The sequence below is a fragment of the Cottoperca gobio genome, chromosome 22, assembly GCF_900634415.1.
Source record: "Cottoperca gobio chromosome 22, fCotGob3.1, whole genome shotgun sequence".
Classification (NCBI taxonomy): Eukaryota; Metazoa; Chordata; class Actinopteri; order Perciformes; family Bovichtidae; genus Cottoperca; species Cottoperca gobio.
The window spans coordinates 211,229-226,052 of record NC_041376.1 but is presented as its reverse complement, the minus strand read 5'-3'; the positions used below and the strand labels follow the sequence as shown (position 1 = coordinate 226,052).

General features: G+C 40.4%; 2 protein-coding genes across 26 annotated transcripts in view; one reads left to right on the top strand and one right to left on the bottom strand.

Annotated features, from left to right (window-relative positions):
- The window catches only part of mark3a (MAP/microtubule affinity-regulating kinase 3a), a 41,757-nt gene extending 31,317 nt beyond the window's left edge, over positions 1 to 10,440 (top strand). For 5 of the 25 annotated variants that reach the window (XM_029460010.1, XM_029460009.1, XM_029460006.1 and 2 more), the window contains exons 16-19: positions 800 to 1,072; positions 2,344 to 2,370; positions 7,899 to 7,943; positions 9,532 to 10,440. In XM_029460010.1, the coding sequence (XP_029315870.1) occupies positions 800 to 1,072; positions 2,344 to 2,370; positions 7,899 to 7,943; positions 9,532 to 9,877 (691 nt within the window). In that variant the 3' untranslated portion in view covers positions 9,878 to 10,440. Of the gene's footprint in view, positions 1 to 799; positions 1,073 to 2,343; positions 2,371 to 5,460; positions 5,541 to 5,741; positions 5,790 to 7,898; positions 7,944 to 9,531 lie in introns of all 25 variants that reach the window. The other 20 variants (XM_029460030.1, XM_029460029.1, XM_029460021.1 and 17 more) reach the window with 15 other exon arrangements.
- Positions 10,441 to 11,042: 602 nt separating this feature from the next.
- On the bottom strand, positions 11,043 to 14,379 carry ckba (creatine kinase, brain a). The gene is made up of 8 exons (XM_029460039.1): positions 14,234 to 14,379; positions 13,641 to 13,842; positions 12,738 to 12,892; positions 12,529 to 12,661; positions 12,084 to 12,255; positions 11,854 to 11,977; positions 11,559 to 11,748; positions 11,043 to 11,374 (listed from the first exon to the last, which is right to left on the bottom strand). Exons 2-8 carry the CDS (start codon positions 13,831 to 13,833, stop codon positions 11,196 to 11,198), a joined length of 1,146 nt encoding a protein of 381 aa, XP_029315899.1. The 5' UTR covers positions 13,834 to 13,842; positions 14,234 to 14,379; the 3' UTR covers positions 11,043 to 11,195.
- Between the last annotated feature and the right edge of the window lie 445 nt (positions 14,380 to 14,824).

Sequence of the window (14,824 nt, the reverse complement as noted above, 5' to 3'; positions counted from 1 at the left end):
TCGATGTGTGTGATGATATTTTTTTCCATGGTTGCATCGTCTCCCTCTGCCAAACTCAAACTGGAGGAGCTCGTGTCTCCGCCGCAGACATCTGCTATAACAAAACTCTTCTCGGCTTTGCTCCCGACCTCTCCTCCTCCTCCATCCTCTACTGTGAACTTTGACCCCTGATCTTCTCCGCCTGGATCCCCTCACCTGTTCGTCTCCGACACGATGAGCCGAGCTCACCGGGCTCCCCTGCTGTTCTCACACCGTCTGTGTTAGCGTAGACTCGCTTGTCTCATTGTGCACGTCAGGGGCTTGAAGTTCAGGCTGGGAAATTAAATTCCTAATTTCTAAATGTATCGTTGGCTGGTGAATTTATGCACCGCTTGTTCTCCTGGGGAGACATTTGGTGCTTGTAGTTCCTTAGAAAGAGAAGTCTGACTCCCACCAGCTAATGCGATTTGGATAATATGCATTTCTATTTAATTTCCTACCCTGTCGACATCTAACATGCAAGAATCATTTACTTAAACCCCATGGCAACATTAGAAATGCACAACAAACGCTCTGTCTTAAGCAGGGGAATGTGATGCATCTGTAACGATGAGGGTTTTTCCATTGCAGTAGAGTGCATCTGAAACGTACACGAGCCTTTTGTAGGTAAAACAAATCTGATTCAGAAGAAAACAACGCACTGATGAACACGACGGAGATGAAGATATCATGAATACAATAAGAGGAACTGGTCTGCAGTGGAAAAACTGTTTAATGTTTGGATCTCTAAACTGTGTCCTCTCTCCTTCCTCCACCTCAGCAGTGTCACGGCGTCGCCCGGCGGCCAGAGGAACCCGGTGGCGTCGATCAACAGCATCGCCAACGCCACCACGCCCGACCGCCTCCGCTTCCCGCGAGGCACCGCCAGCCGCAGCACCTTCCACGGCGGCCAGCTGAGAGACCGCCGCACGGCCACGTACAACGGGCCGCCGGCCTCGCCCACTCTCTCCCACGATGCCACCCCTCTCTCTCAGACCCGCAGCCGTGGAACCAGCAACCTTTTCTCCAAACTCACCTCCAAACTCACCCGCAGGTAGGCGACGACACACCTCACGTCAGTGACGCACCACGGGTTGGGGTTTAGCTCTGTTCACTCGACGCAAAAGGATCCGAACGTTTCACATCTTATTCACGAGCGTCTGAAGTCGAACGTGGAACGACTCCAGCGCTCCGCTCTGAGCAGTTTAATCTCCTCTGTCAATCAACACGGTGGCGTGTAGCGTTAGGATGAATCATTACCTGCTGGGGGAACACGTCACTGTCCTGTACGATGTGATTTATTCTTTTATAAATTGTTTATCTGTCGCTGCCTGGACGCCTGCCACAGAGAAATGAAACCACTCTGAACGAGCCGCAATTTGACCTTTTTCTTTTAAAAATAAATAATTTCTAATGGTCACAGCTGCGATCCTCAACCTGTGACGCGTTTAAGATGTTTGCTGATCATTCTTCTTGCAGAATAGTCGTGAAAAGATCTTTTCATGCAGAGCTTTTGCTTTGAAAAGGTGAAATAACACCTTCAGTTGCTTTTCTTTGGTCCAAATTTGAAGAAAGAAATTCACACCGTCGTATCACAAGCGCACAAAAACACTCTTAATAAATAAATAATTACTTATTCAAGCAGAAATGTAACACACCTGAAGTGTTGGATTGTTGGTTGGGCTTTAATCAGTGGTGGAAAGTAACTAAGTACATCTACTTTATACTTCTACTCCACATCTCTTTTACTCCCCTACATTTATTTAACAGCCTCTTAAATGTGGAGAGTTCCTGCTTTTCTCCGTTTGATATCATATTAAAGTGAATCTCTTTGGGTTTCACTGACGGAACAAGACATTTAAAGACATCTTGACATTTGAACAACACCTTTTGCTATTTTCTGACCTTTGTATAAAACAAAATGATGAATTAATGACTCTAGAAAGTAATCAAATAGTTATTTGCAGCCTTATTGAGCACTTCTTCCACGACTGGCTGTGTCCGGGGTCAACAAAGCAAAACAATAATTCAGATAAACAAGAAAATAATCAGCAGACAATAAAAGTAATTAATGATAAATTAAGATTATAAGACATGTGCATTGAAAGGCTCTTAAAGTGGCAGCCAGGCCGGCGACACCTGCAATGACTGACCTAAAATGAGGAATTGAAATCATTTTATAATCGATGATAAAACAAATCTCCACCTTCACTGTTGATGATTACAATCACCCCATTTTTGTGCACTCATTCAGCCCCCCCCCCCCCCCTTCTCTCACTCCTCCTTTCACCATTTTCACTGTTTCTTTGTCTGATTCTGTTGTAGAAACATGTCATTCAGGTTTACCAAAAGGTAGGACTCTTGTACTGCCTTTTCTTTCCGCTCTGTGCCAAAAAAACAAAACAAATCTCTGAGAAAACGAGTCTGCAGAGGCGTGGGGCTGCTGGCACGCCACTAACAACGCTTGGCAGGAAAAAGAAACTGGGTACATTTACATGCACACACATTTTATAATCCGATTGAAGTGATTATAGTTTCCACGTGGTGATTTTACACGAGTTAACATTTGTCAATAGCTAGTTGTATTATTAAAGGAATATTTTAGGCTTATTCACTTCCTGCAAAGAGCGCGTGAATATAAAGCTGGAGCCAGCGGTGGGTTAGCTTAGCTTAGCATAATGACTGGAAGCAGGGGGAAACTGCTAGCCTGCATCTGGTAACAAAACCAGCCTGAGACCTCTAAAGCTCACGAATTACACTTTATGTTGTTTTATTCAACGACTGAGTACGACGATGACGAGACGGCACCGACGTCATCGAAAGACACGAACTGTGACGATATCAACGTGCAATGTTGTTGATGAGAAAAGACTAAAACTAGTTACGTTTTCTTTTGACTAAGATGAAACTTTTAGTCAACTAAATATTGATCGTCATTAATGAGCTTTAGAGGCTGCTTTTGTTACCATAGCACAAAGCCAGGCTAGCAGTTTCCCCTTGTTTACAGTCATTATGCTAAGCTAACTAGCATCACATGCACTGTATAAACGCGTTGTAAAAAAAGTGAATAAGCTTATTTTCCAAAATGTCTAAACGTTTCATTTTAACAGATAAGATCAAGCCAAAGATTAATATTTGTCATGTTTGTCGTTATAAATCTAAATAATAATGTCTCCAGTTTAACGGGTGTGTCTGTGTGTAAACGTACCCAGTGTGGCTGTGGTTGGTCTCTGATTGGTGGAGCAGACTCGAACCAATCAGGCGATTTAACCAACAACAAAGCAGCAGCTTGCTACTAATCAATTGCTGATGCATGGAGGGGGCGGGCGGGCGGAGGGGGGGGGGGGCTTCTTTACAGCTGCATTGACTTGTGGTTTGTTTTTCTCGCCACATTGATTGTTGTTATCGACCTTACTCTCTCTCTGCTGTTGAAACTGCACATTTGAGACGGAGCCTTAAACATTATTCCGCTGCATTTATTCACCATAAAACAGAATTATTATGTTTTAGTTTTTTTTAGCTTCCCTCTGGCTCACGTGTGATTTCTCGTGGCTGTCAGATGAGATCTTTTCCAGTTTCAGGGCCATAAAGAGCCTTTTAACACATTTGTGTTTTTTAATTATTTTGTAAATGCAGCCTTTGTGTAGATCTTGGTGTTTGTGTCGGACTTAAATTGATCTCTCAAGTGTTTTCTTAGGTTTTGCATTTCATATATTATTCTAAATATCTTTTTAGACGCCCGTCGGTCGATTTATTTTTGTCTTTTTTGCAGCTTTTTTGAACATTTCATGTCCCTGAAGCAGATTTCTGTGAATCATTTTAAACTTTGAAAACAGTGTGAGCTTCAGTCCGGTAGAGGTCGTGTCCTCATTACAATCAAGCAGTTTGTGTGAGTTATAAATACTAAATACTTCATTCAAAACATCACATTTATCTCGTTTGTGTACAGAAATATGAAAGCAACAAAAAGGAAAATATACATAAAATATCACGATCATCTTTTCAGAATGGTCTTTAAGAAATGCATCTTGAAGAAGAATAATAATAATAATAATAATAATAATAATCTTGACTATAATGGCTGAATATGTGAATTCTGTTTCCTGTCGACACACAGTAAACACAGCTTTTTAATATCTACGGATAACTATTTGTAAAATCAAAGGGTATACACACATATTATTTATTTTATTAAACACTTTTAAGTTTCGAGTTGATACGAGGCTTCAGCTGTTAGACGAATCCAGGGGCTCAATTAAGGATTTATTTAATTTTACATATATTAATTTATACATCTGACGATTATTTTTAGTTAATTGCTTCAAACTTGTTAATAAATAATAAGATAAACGTGTTTTTATGGCTAAACCAGAATAATTTCTGCTTATGAACAATCAGTTAGAAAAACAATATATAATTATTATTATTTTGTATTTTATGAAGATAGACTTGAAAACAAAAGTGAACCTACACCCTGACAACCTCCCTAAAACAAATATAATCCAGGGACTCGCATTAATAAACAAAGCAGAACTTAAAATGAAATGATTCTTGTTTCCTGTCGGATCTGCTTCAGTACATTTCTCCCAATAATGCCGGACACGACAAACTAACTCGCCGATAGATTCATGAAATGATGAAGTGATTAGACGGCACCAGCCTCTCTGCAGGCTGCCGGCTCGAGGCTCAGCAGCGCCCACTGGTGGCCGATTGCTGCACTGTCTTCTTCCTCTTCAGCGTCTTCATCATCACCATCCTCTCATCTCACTCTGATCACCTCACTTAGTTTTTTTTGTGTTTGTCTTCATTTTCAGACAAAATGCAGTGAAATATTATCAGATGACAGAAATATAACCGGAGACATCGAGGAATGATTTTAATTAAATAATTGAATTGGAGTTTAAAATACATTTATGAGCGTAATACTTTTCAGTTATACTTTTATTTAAATCTAAAACTGTTGATTTAGTTTTTGTTCAGATAACTTTCAGCTCATATTATTATTATTGTGAATTTTATTTTATATTTTACAGACCATAGGATAATAAAAATGATAAAGAATAATCCTTTAAAAACAAGTTAAATAGAGTTTTATATTTTTTTTACTGATTGAAGGTTAAAGCTCATACATTTATTTTTACCCTCCATTTTAATTATCTAACAAACGATATTATTTATTAATTCATCCAGTTATATTTTTGACTCGTCCGATGAACTCTTTACGACATGTCGTCAGTGTCTCCGTACATTTCAACATTTTGGGACTTTAACCGACAAGTTTTTGTAATTTTCGTCCTCAAGAAGTTTTTATGTTCAGTCACCTCCCTCCTCCTCCTCCTCTTCTTCCTCTTCCTCCTCCTCACAGTTTGTGTGTTTTTTGTCTTCCTAACCTTCCTGTGTCCTTTAACCTTTGACCTCTTGCTGCTCTTCCTCTCCTCTCAGGGTCAGTATTGACCCGGCCAAACGGCAGACGGCCAAAACAGGGCCTGCCGCCCCTTCTACCCAGGGAGGAAAGCCCCTTAGTAAGTCTTCTGCCCTCCAGTCTCTTATCAGCCTGTCCTTCCTTCCTTCTCATCCTCCTCCCATGTTTTTTTAAATCTTTTTTCTCCCGGCCAGTCCTCATGTCCATACACATTTTAATATTCTTTCCCTCTCTCTTTTTTCCTTCTTGTCATGTGTCCATTGAGGAAATATTTTTTCAGATTCCCATTTTTTCTTTTCAGATTCAGGAGCGGAAGATATAGAGAGTTGTAGGAAGATGAAGATCTAGAGTAAGGGGCTGTTTCAATCCCTCAAATCTCTCCTCCTTCTGAGATAAGGTCTTGAGTTATGTGGAGGAACTCCTCACCCTCCCTCCCTCACCCTCTCGGTCTTGTGACTCTCACAGCGTCTCTGAGCGCAGCAGGACTTTCTGTCTGTCCGCTTGTCTTCTTGTTGTCGAGTCTCTCGAGCTGTCGGGGAGTTTGGATTCACTTCCTCCTTCACCCTCGTCCTGTTCTTTATTTTCTGTTCTCCAAACTGCAGTGCATGCTGGGAGCCTGATAACCCGTCCTGTGAGAGGAGCAGGGAGCTTTCTGTTTACTTTGCTTTTTAATCTAATCTTTTGTGGTTTGACTCAGACTGGGGATGTCGCTTTCGGTTGATTTTTGCTTCCTGTAGCCAAATAACACAAAATGACGTGAAACACAAGAAGCTTTACTTTTAGTCCGGCGCTCCATTTACAGGCGCTGATTTATTTATGTTCTGTGTTGTAAACGTCTTTTATTTTATGTTTGTTTATCGCCGCATTAATCAGGCCGGGTCCGATTTTAGTTATCGGCTGACATTTGATTAAACGGTTTGATCTGAAGTCTATAAAGACGGATCAGATCAAACGCATCGATTCTCAACTGAAATGTTTTCAATACTTTCTTTCCGGCTCTTTAATTGTCTCAGAGGCTGAAGTTAAATTAAACTATATGTCAGAAATATTCTCTGTGAAACGGTGACGCTCTTATTTCTCTTCGCACGTGTTGGATGTAATAACAATACTTAGTGTGACGTGTGATCAGGACGAGCCGTGTTGAGGCTCGGCCTTATTTTAAAGTAATAAACGGACTTCTGCTGAACGTTGTCGGGGAACATTCGGTTTTATTTTTAGAGCCGTGAGTTTCCCCCTGAAGCGTTTACCTTCTGCTTCAACCCAGAAAAGATGCAAACTGCGTCCTACTTTTGCTTGAGGACGTAGATTTTCCCGAGTATTTTATAACCTTCAGATCAAGATCTAGTTTTAAAGAGGAAGAGACTGTAACATAGTTAAAGTTAGACGACCGACATTCAATAAAAACAATCAAAGACGTCTTAAAAGCATCAGATAATAAACATTTTGTAACAGTGGAAGACAGTTTATTGCATTAAACATCAAGGCACAAGCCTTTTCTGGAGCTTTTAACCGCATCTCATGGTCTTCCTTTAGCGGATAGAACTCATAATTGATGTTTTTTAAGTCTGTGTGATGCAGCTCAACTTAATTAAATATATTTATTAAATAATGTGGAAATATATAAAGGGAAAGAATAATAAGCATTTTAATTTATTTTCACATGTATTTGTTCCTTTATTTCTGTATACATTTACATATGAAATATATCTATTTATATTTGCATATAAATTAGTCTTTTTTTCTGTAGATATAGATAGATTTTAATTGTTTAAATATAATTTTATTTATTTATTTTTAGCACTATTTTTCCTTTTTCTTTTCCCTATTGAAGGGACAGGCTGTCAATCAACTGTCTTAGGGGCGGGCCTTCCTGCCCAGGCTGAGCAGTCGATTCCTGCACAATTATTTGTTTATTCTTTTACAGATTTTTATGGCAATCCATACAAATCCACCAAAAAAATAATAAAATGATTTCGCTTTAGAGCCGTTTGCTGTTTAAATATAGATTGTAAATATGTTTGAGGAGAAAAGTATAAAATAAAACGTATAAGAGATGCTCTCGCTGCACCGTCACCTCCCTCCCTTTTAAATATTTTCTTTAAAACACCATCTCACCTGAATCTTGTTGTTCTGCTGTTCTGGGGTCCAAACACTCGCACTAATGAATGAGTTGCATTTCTGTGTTGAAACGTTGTTTTTTTTCTGTCTGCTTTAAAGTTTTTGATCATCACTGTTTTTTATTTCTCATGATTCTTCACTGGAAGTAAAAACTATTTGTTTTGTGTATTTTCGGTGGTGGCTCTCGTTGTTTCACATCGATGTCACTCTTTTATATAAACGTCACATATTCTCTTTTTTTTATTGATATATAAAAATTCTTGTCGTGCACAATCCACATTTTTTATTTTTTTTTTCTCCTCCCGGTCCGATCTTCTCACGCTCTTCTCACGCTCCTCAGAGTCTCAACCGAGTTTGAGAGAAACGGGAGACTTGAGGGCTCAAGGTGAGGTTACCTTTAATGTGTCGGTGCGTTTCTAAACGTTTAGTTTGTCTTCGTCTGCAGCTGCTCGACTCTTCGCTCAGGAAACCTTCTCTGCTGCATGTTGTGATGTCTGCATGGCTCGTTACTCGTGTGTTACTCGTGTGTTGCTCGTGTGTCGCTCTGTTAGCATGGCGTCTGTGTTGTCGACCTGCAAAATGCTTCTAATGCGCTCTTAATGCAGCATGTGTCTCGCCCCCGTTTACGTTACATTCACAGTTACAGAGCTACGCTTTCTGGGAAATCAATACGGATATCTAAAAACACTTAAAGACTCTTTTAACCATCTGGAAAGTTTTTAACCAAAATATTAGGAAATGGATTAAAAGACAAGAATGTAGAGTTTCTGTATGAACAAAATATTATTTATATACACAAGTTTAGATCCAATTGTTCCAATTTCTTTAGCATATATTTCTTTATTAACATCATTTTGTTACAGTACTGAGCTTTAAAAAACTAATCAGGATGATTATTAATGTAAGTAAATTAGTTAACACATTATTATGTTTATTTTGCATATTCTAACAACCTTATTATACTTTAAGCCACTTAATTGTATGGAAACAAAATAGGACATATTTTACACTAATGTGGACCTCAAATGTATATTTATATAGTATGATCTTCAGCGTTCATCCAGATGGTTAAAACTCTTTTTATCTGAAAATAATGTTCAATGTTGTTAAACGACATTTAGTTTTCAAAGATGGCCGCTTTTTTATTAAGTGTTTCCGGAAAAATGACCGCTGAGCTCTGTGACGTGGATGTAATGATGATATTGTGTGTGGGGGCTAAATATTTAATGTTTAAAGGAATAGTTTTAGATGTTTTTGGAAATTTGCTTTCATACTGAGAGTTAGATGAGAAGAAATAATCCAGTAAAACCTCAACATGTCATTTGTTACACACAAGATTCAATATTAATTAATTAATTAATTAATTGGTAGCTGGATTCTTTGTTAACTTTGGTCGGAGCCAGGCTAGCAGTTTCCCTCTGTTTCTAGTCTTTGTGCTAAGCTAAGCTAACTGATTGTAGCTTCATAATTAACTCTCTAAGAAAGCGAATACAACAAAAACTCTTAATTTAAAGTTTGAGCAGCTGCTTTGACTGATGCACACCGTATATTTAATCTATTAAAGAATAAACCTTTTGTGAAACAGTCAAAGCAGGACGACGGCTGATTGAGGCCATTGTAGGTCAAATAAATAAATAATAATAATAATAATAATTACAGAGCGGGGAGAGGATAATATTCTGAGATTATGAAATCATACATTTGCTAGAAGAATTTGTCATAAGTTTACAAGAAAAGTAATTTATTATCTTTTTCTTGTAAATGAGAATATTCCATTTGTGTTCTCATAAATTTATGACTTTAATCTCAAAATATACTCGTACATTTACAACTCTGATGATGCACCCCTCCCCCGGCTCTGTATTTTATTTATTTCTACCTACAAAAGCCTAAATACGCCGTCGTAAAGCAGCGAATCAAATGTGCGATACTAAAACGTGTGTGTGTGTGTTGCCTCTCGTTTCTCCCGACAGTCGCCATGTACCTGGGGATCAGAAAGGGGAAAATAAAGACAGTAAACCCCGCTCCCTCAGATTCACTTGGAGTATGAGGACCACCAGCTCCATGGAGCCTTGTGATATCATGCGGGAGATTCGCAAGGTGCTCGACGCCAACAACTGCGACTTCGAACAGCAAGAGAGTTTCCTGCTTCTTTGCGTCCACGGGGACGGGCGAGCCGAGAACCTGGTCCAGTGGGAGATGGAGGTTTGCAAGCTGCCGCGTCTCTCCCTCAACGGCGTCAGGTTCAAACGGATATCCGGATCATCCATCGCTTTCAAAAACATTGCTTCCAAAGTTGCCAACGAGTTAAAGCTATGAACAAAAGGGTTTAAAAGTATACATATATATCTAGAAGTATTTAAGCTGTACAATCATCCAAGTAGCAGTTTCCAAATGTCTCCTTTTTTAAAAACAAAATACAGAGTATGTATTGAATATTATAATGTATAGATTAAGGCTTTTGGCAATAATCACTGATACTAATATCTCAGTCTATTCTGGCCACACGGGGTCGACATTAACGAGTTGAATATGATTTGTCATGCTGTGAATGTGGACAAAAAAGAAAACATTTCTAGTCTTATTTATTTAATCTTTTGTTTTTTTTTGTTTTTTCTCCTGAGAAAAAAAAAAGAAATTACGTAGCGTTTCTGTTTTCAGTGTAAATAATGTAATCTTTACTTTCAAGACGGCTTCACTGCAATACTCATTTTGTTTTTTCTTTTGTATTTCGTTTAAAGAGTAGAGATGGGGTAAGTCCGTGTAAATGCTCACATGGTTTAAGGGTCACTCGTCTCAATTAAAAGTGTCTGTCAACTTGAACGTCTCACGCTGATCATTTGTATCCGGACAAGATTATATAAAGAAAATATTTGTTTTGATTTTGCTGCTTCTGTGGAGCTTCATTTCAGTATGTTTTAAAAATAAAGCCTTAAATATATATGGGCAGGAAGTCAGAACTGTGGTTACGTTAAGAAACTAGCAAGATGTCGTAAGTTTAGACCTCAAGATGAACACGGATATAAAGATGTTCAGGACTACAAATCCCAAACACTCCTTCAGACATTAATGAAATGTTGCTGGTTTCTTGGTGTAGTTTGTATGACCAGAATAACACCAGATATTTAGAGTTGGGCAACTGATCCTTGTCAAACTGCAAAAACACTGGAGCCTACATTTCCCATAATGCAACCCAGTAGTGAATGTCCTTATGGTTGCAGCAGGTGAAGTCATTTTATAGTTTACATCTGGTAAAGATTTATTGGTGCTTTTGCAAGAAATTCAGATGTGAATATCCAGGCTCGCAGATAAGTTTGAATAGAAGTAGGGAAACTAGTTTTAGAGGTTCTGCAGGTGTAGTTGTGTCAGGATATAATCTACAACTTCAGCTCTTTAGGAAACTGGTCAGTGAGCAGGTGCTGTCAGACCGAACGTTACACTGACTCATGATACCTTGATAATGTAACACCTGAGCAGTCACAAAGCAGTTGAAGAACATTTATTTTATTTTCATCCTCACCGGAACAGTTTCATCTTAAATACACAAATCCAAACTGTGATACAGAGTGCATTCAGGGACAGAGTCAAAATCATTCAAACAGGGAGGGGGGGGGTGAGGTTGTTGGGCTGGATGGTTTTACTTCTGGGCGGGCATGATTTCGTCGATGGACTGGCCCTTCTCCAGCCTCTTCTCCATGTCTACCAGCAGCTTTACGCCGTCAACCACCATCTGCACCAGCTCCACCTCGGAGAAGCCCAGTCTGTCTGCGTTGGAAATGTCAAACACTCCGCCCACAGCAGCTGTGTCCACGCCACCTGATGGTGACAAGACAAGTTATTTTAGGTTTACTTATTAAACTGAGAAGACTGTCACTTCTAGACAAAGTTGGATGTAATTGTTTAGATGAACAAACATTTGTGAAGATGCATTAATAAGTTTCAAAATCTTGAAATAAAAATGTACATGTTTTGAGAAATATGATATGAAGGTTGTACAAACCAGTTCCACGTTTCTGGAGCCTCAGCTTCTTGAGAACATCCTCAAACTTGGCATTTTTGCTCATGTTTGGCAGCTTCACGTGCACACCTGCACGCAGGCCTGTGCCCAGGTTAGATGGGCAGGTGAGGACGTAGCCCAGATGCTCGTTCCACATGAAAGCATGGTTTCTCTCCTTGAACAAGGTCTCGATCTGAACACAAGAGAACCAGGATAAGGCATTTGTACAAGTCAATATAAAAAGCACAATTTACACAAACAGACTCCCACGACAGATAACTTCATATTTCCTGCTGACCTTGGTGAGTCCGGTACAGAAACGATTGAACACTTCCTTCATGTTGCCGCCTTTCTGCATAGAGATCACACGCAGGTGGTCCTCCTCATTGACCCACACCAGGAATGTCTTGTTATCGTTGTGCCTGAAAAGACAAGGTAGTCTTTAGTTTTGGTCTTAAATTAAATCTCCCAACAACAAAACAAGTGTACAAATATATATAAAAAAATAAAATAAATGTTTGGTCTCACCAGATGCCCCTGGCGTCGGGCCAGTCCCGGCCCATCCCTGAGGCCAGCAGCAGAGGAGACACTGGCTTATCAAACAGGAAATGGTCGTCGATGAGCTGCTGCTGCTCAGCATCTGTCATGTTCTTCAGGGCGTAGTATTTCCCATTCAGGTCTCCACTCAGGGAGGCCAGAGCTGCAGGGAGAGAGATGACCTCAATGTCACACACAAATTCAGTTTACCTTTACTTGGGTACTGTAATCTGTTATTCCTCCTGCGACCACTAGAGGGAACCCACTGCCAGCATCATCTGACTTCAGTGAGCATCATGGGTTCAGGCCTCAGACTTGTACTCTAATGCAGCTTACACAACAGAATCATCACGTCTCCACCAGTCTGTGACTCAGCATGGACGGAAGCAGCGTTTCTGCATAGTCAGTAGAAAACATGTTCAAGAGTCCTCTTTACCTTCGATGGAGAGAGTCTCCACAGCACGCCTCTCTCCTCGGCTGCAGTGGGGTGGCAGGCAGAAGCCGCGGACGCTGCGGCCTGTTCGCACTCGGGAGCTCAGGACGTAGTTGGGGTCAAGGTCGTCGCCACCCTGGAGGAGGACACATGTCAGTTTCTCTGCAGAGTCTTACAGTCAGCCATGTTAACTGAGCAGAGGGGTGTGGTACCTTCAGGTTGGCTGCGTTGATGTCAGTCTTGTGCTTGTCTGAGGGTTTGTATCCTCCATGTCTGTCCTCGATCACGGGGTCCAGCAGCTCTTTGAAGACCTCGTATGTCTCCTCGTCTCCGGCGACGCAGCCCACAGTCATGATGAAGGGGTGGCCTGTACACAAGGTCAACAGGGTCACAGAGGATACAGGACAGGAGGACAGCCTGACCAACATCCTCACTAACTCAATGTGCTCTCAGGGTGGGGCTGTGTTACTGTACCGGGATTATCAACCCCTGTCTGAATGACACCATCTATGGTGAAGCCGTTGGGTGTAGCTCGCTCCCTCAGCTTCATGTACATGTCCAGGGTCAAGAACTTGGCCATGTGGTTGCTGTGGCAACTGAGCTCAGGGAACTCTTCCTCAGCTGAAAGCCTCTTCAGCGTCAGCTTGGCCATATTCTCTGAACTAAACAGAAACACAGCCTACAAGGTGAGCGAGTCACCTGCTACACTGCAGTGACCTGGGTCATCGGAATACCCTGAATGGGTTAAACACGGCTCATAAAGTAAAACTACACTACAAAGTGCAAGTGACAAAAAAAACTGAACACAGCAGTGGATTATCTGCCACCATGCATACATTATGCAACATTGCTAATCTTTAACATTTGCTATGAAGCTGTGCAATATGCTCTGATAATGGTGGCCCATTTAGAGGAGAATGGCAGGGTTTCTGATTTATTCAGCTCTCCATATGTTTCTAAATGTTAGTCATAGTTAATCCCCTTGGCAAGGTCACAGTGCAGAAAGCCTTTAGCTCTCAGGAACACGGAGCACAAAGCGCCCCTGCGGCCATTAAACGCGGTCGATGAGGCGGAACAGATGGCCGTTCTAGCCGAAAAGCCGCTTTTGTTTTTACCTGGGTTATCAATCCCAGTCTGAATGACATCATCCAGAGTAAATCCACTGGGTGTCTGTTTGCTCCTCAGCCGCTCGTACATAGCAGGAGTCAGGATCTTGGCCATATGATTGTTATGTTTGGTGAGATCCGGATACTCCTGCTCCGAAGCGTACTTCATCTTCATCTCGTTGTGCGTGTTACCGAAAGGCATGGCTGCTCCCTGGGCGGAGGATGGAGGGAAGAGACGGTGAAAAGCAGCGAAATAAACGAAATGCTGAGTGTGGACAGTCAGCATCGACAGCTCATACAGAGATTATGGATGTTCCATTTTAGCTCAAATGACGATGAAATATCCTGCAGTGAATGAGTTTAAGCAGGTGCAGAAATGTGCAGAAGACACATCTTGTGATACATTTTATGCATAGTAAAATTTTACATTATTTCATTTAATTCACTCAAATAGATCAAATTAATCCTTGTAGTGAAAATCGGACATATTCATTAGGCCGAGATAATCTGTCTCCACCGACCAGAGATCATTAAATCGTTAAGAATCATAAATAATCCGCCTGTGTGACGGAATTTCGCGTTTATTTAAATAGTATTCCTACCTGCTGTCGAATTTGAGGACTAGAAAAACTACCAGGGGTTGAGACAAAGATCCCTATTGTTCCGAACAGAAGCTAACAAACCGACTGCAGCGTCCCAGCAGATCTCCGCTCTGAATGATGGTTTCAGGTCGTCTTTATAGCAGACCATCTCTCCTCCCATTGGCCACTATTTGCAGTCCATTCATTTAATTGGACGCGCTCTGTGTGAAGTGTAGAATCCTTCTACATACACAGAGTACACTAATAATTTATTATTTTTGTGCAATAAATTGTAATTAGCAAATCAAATAAACCAAACCAACATTTTTATTCATTCATTATTATTTTTTACAAGATGAATCACCTGTTTATTCAACATACTGTTACATTCAGTGAAACTGAAGCTAAACTGCCTTGAAGGGGCGCCATGTTAATTTCTACATTATAATCAAACTAAACACGATCAGGTGCAATTGTGATATACATTTACTGGCAGTGATGGAAAGTGACGAAGTAACCATGTACATTTACATTTTAAAACAATACTTATTTGAGTATGTTATTCGACTGTATGCTTCTACTCTGCTTTTCAGGTGTAAATATTCTAGCTTT

Excerpts from the sequence above, each read along its gene's own strand:
- ckba (XM_029460039.1), bottom strand. The coding sequence starts at position 13,833 with ATGCCTTTCGGTAACACGCACAACGAGATGAAGATGAAGTACGCTTCG. Across the intron at positions 12,662-12,737 it reads TCAACGCAGCCAACCTGAAG|GGTGGCGACGACCTTGACCC; the intron begins GTACCACACCCC and ends GTCCTCCTCCAG. Across the intron at positions 12,256-12,528 it reads GGAGACTCTCTCCATCGAAG|CTCTGGCCTCCCTGAGTGGA; the intron begins GTAAAGAGGACT and ends CTCTCCCTGCAG.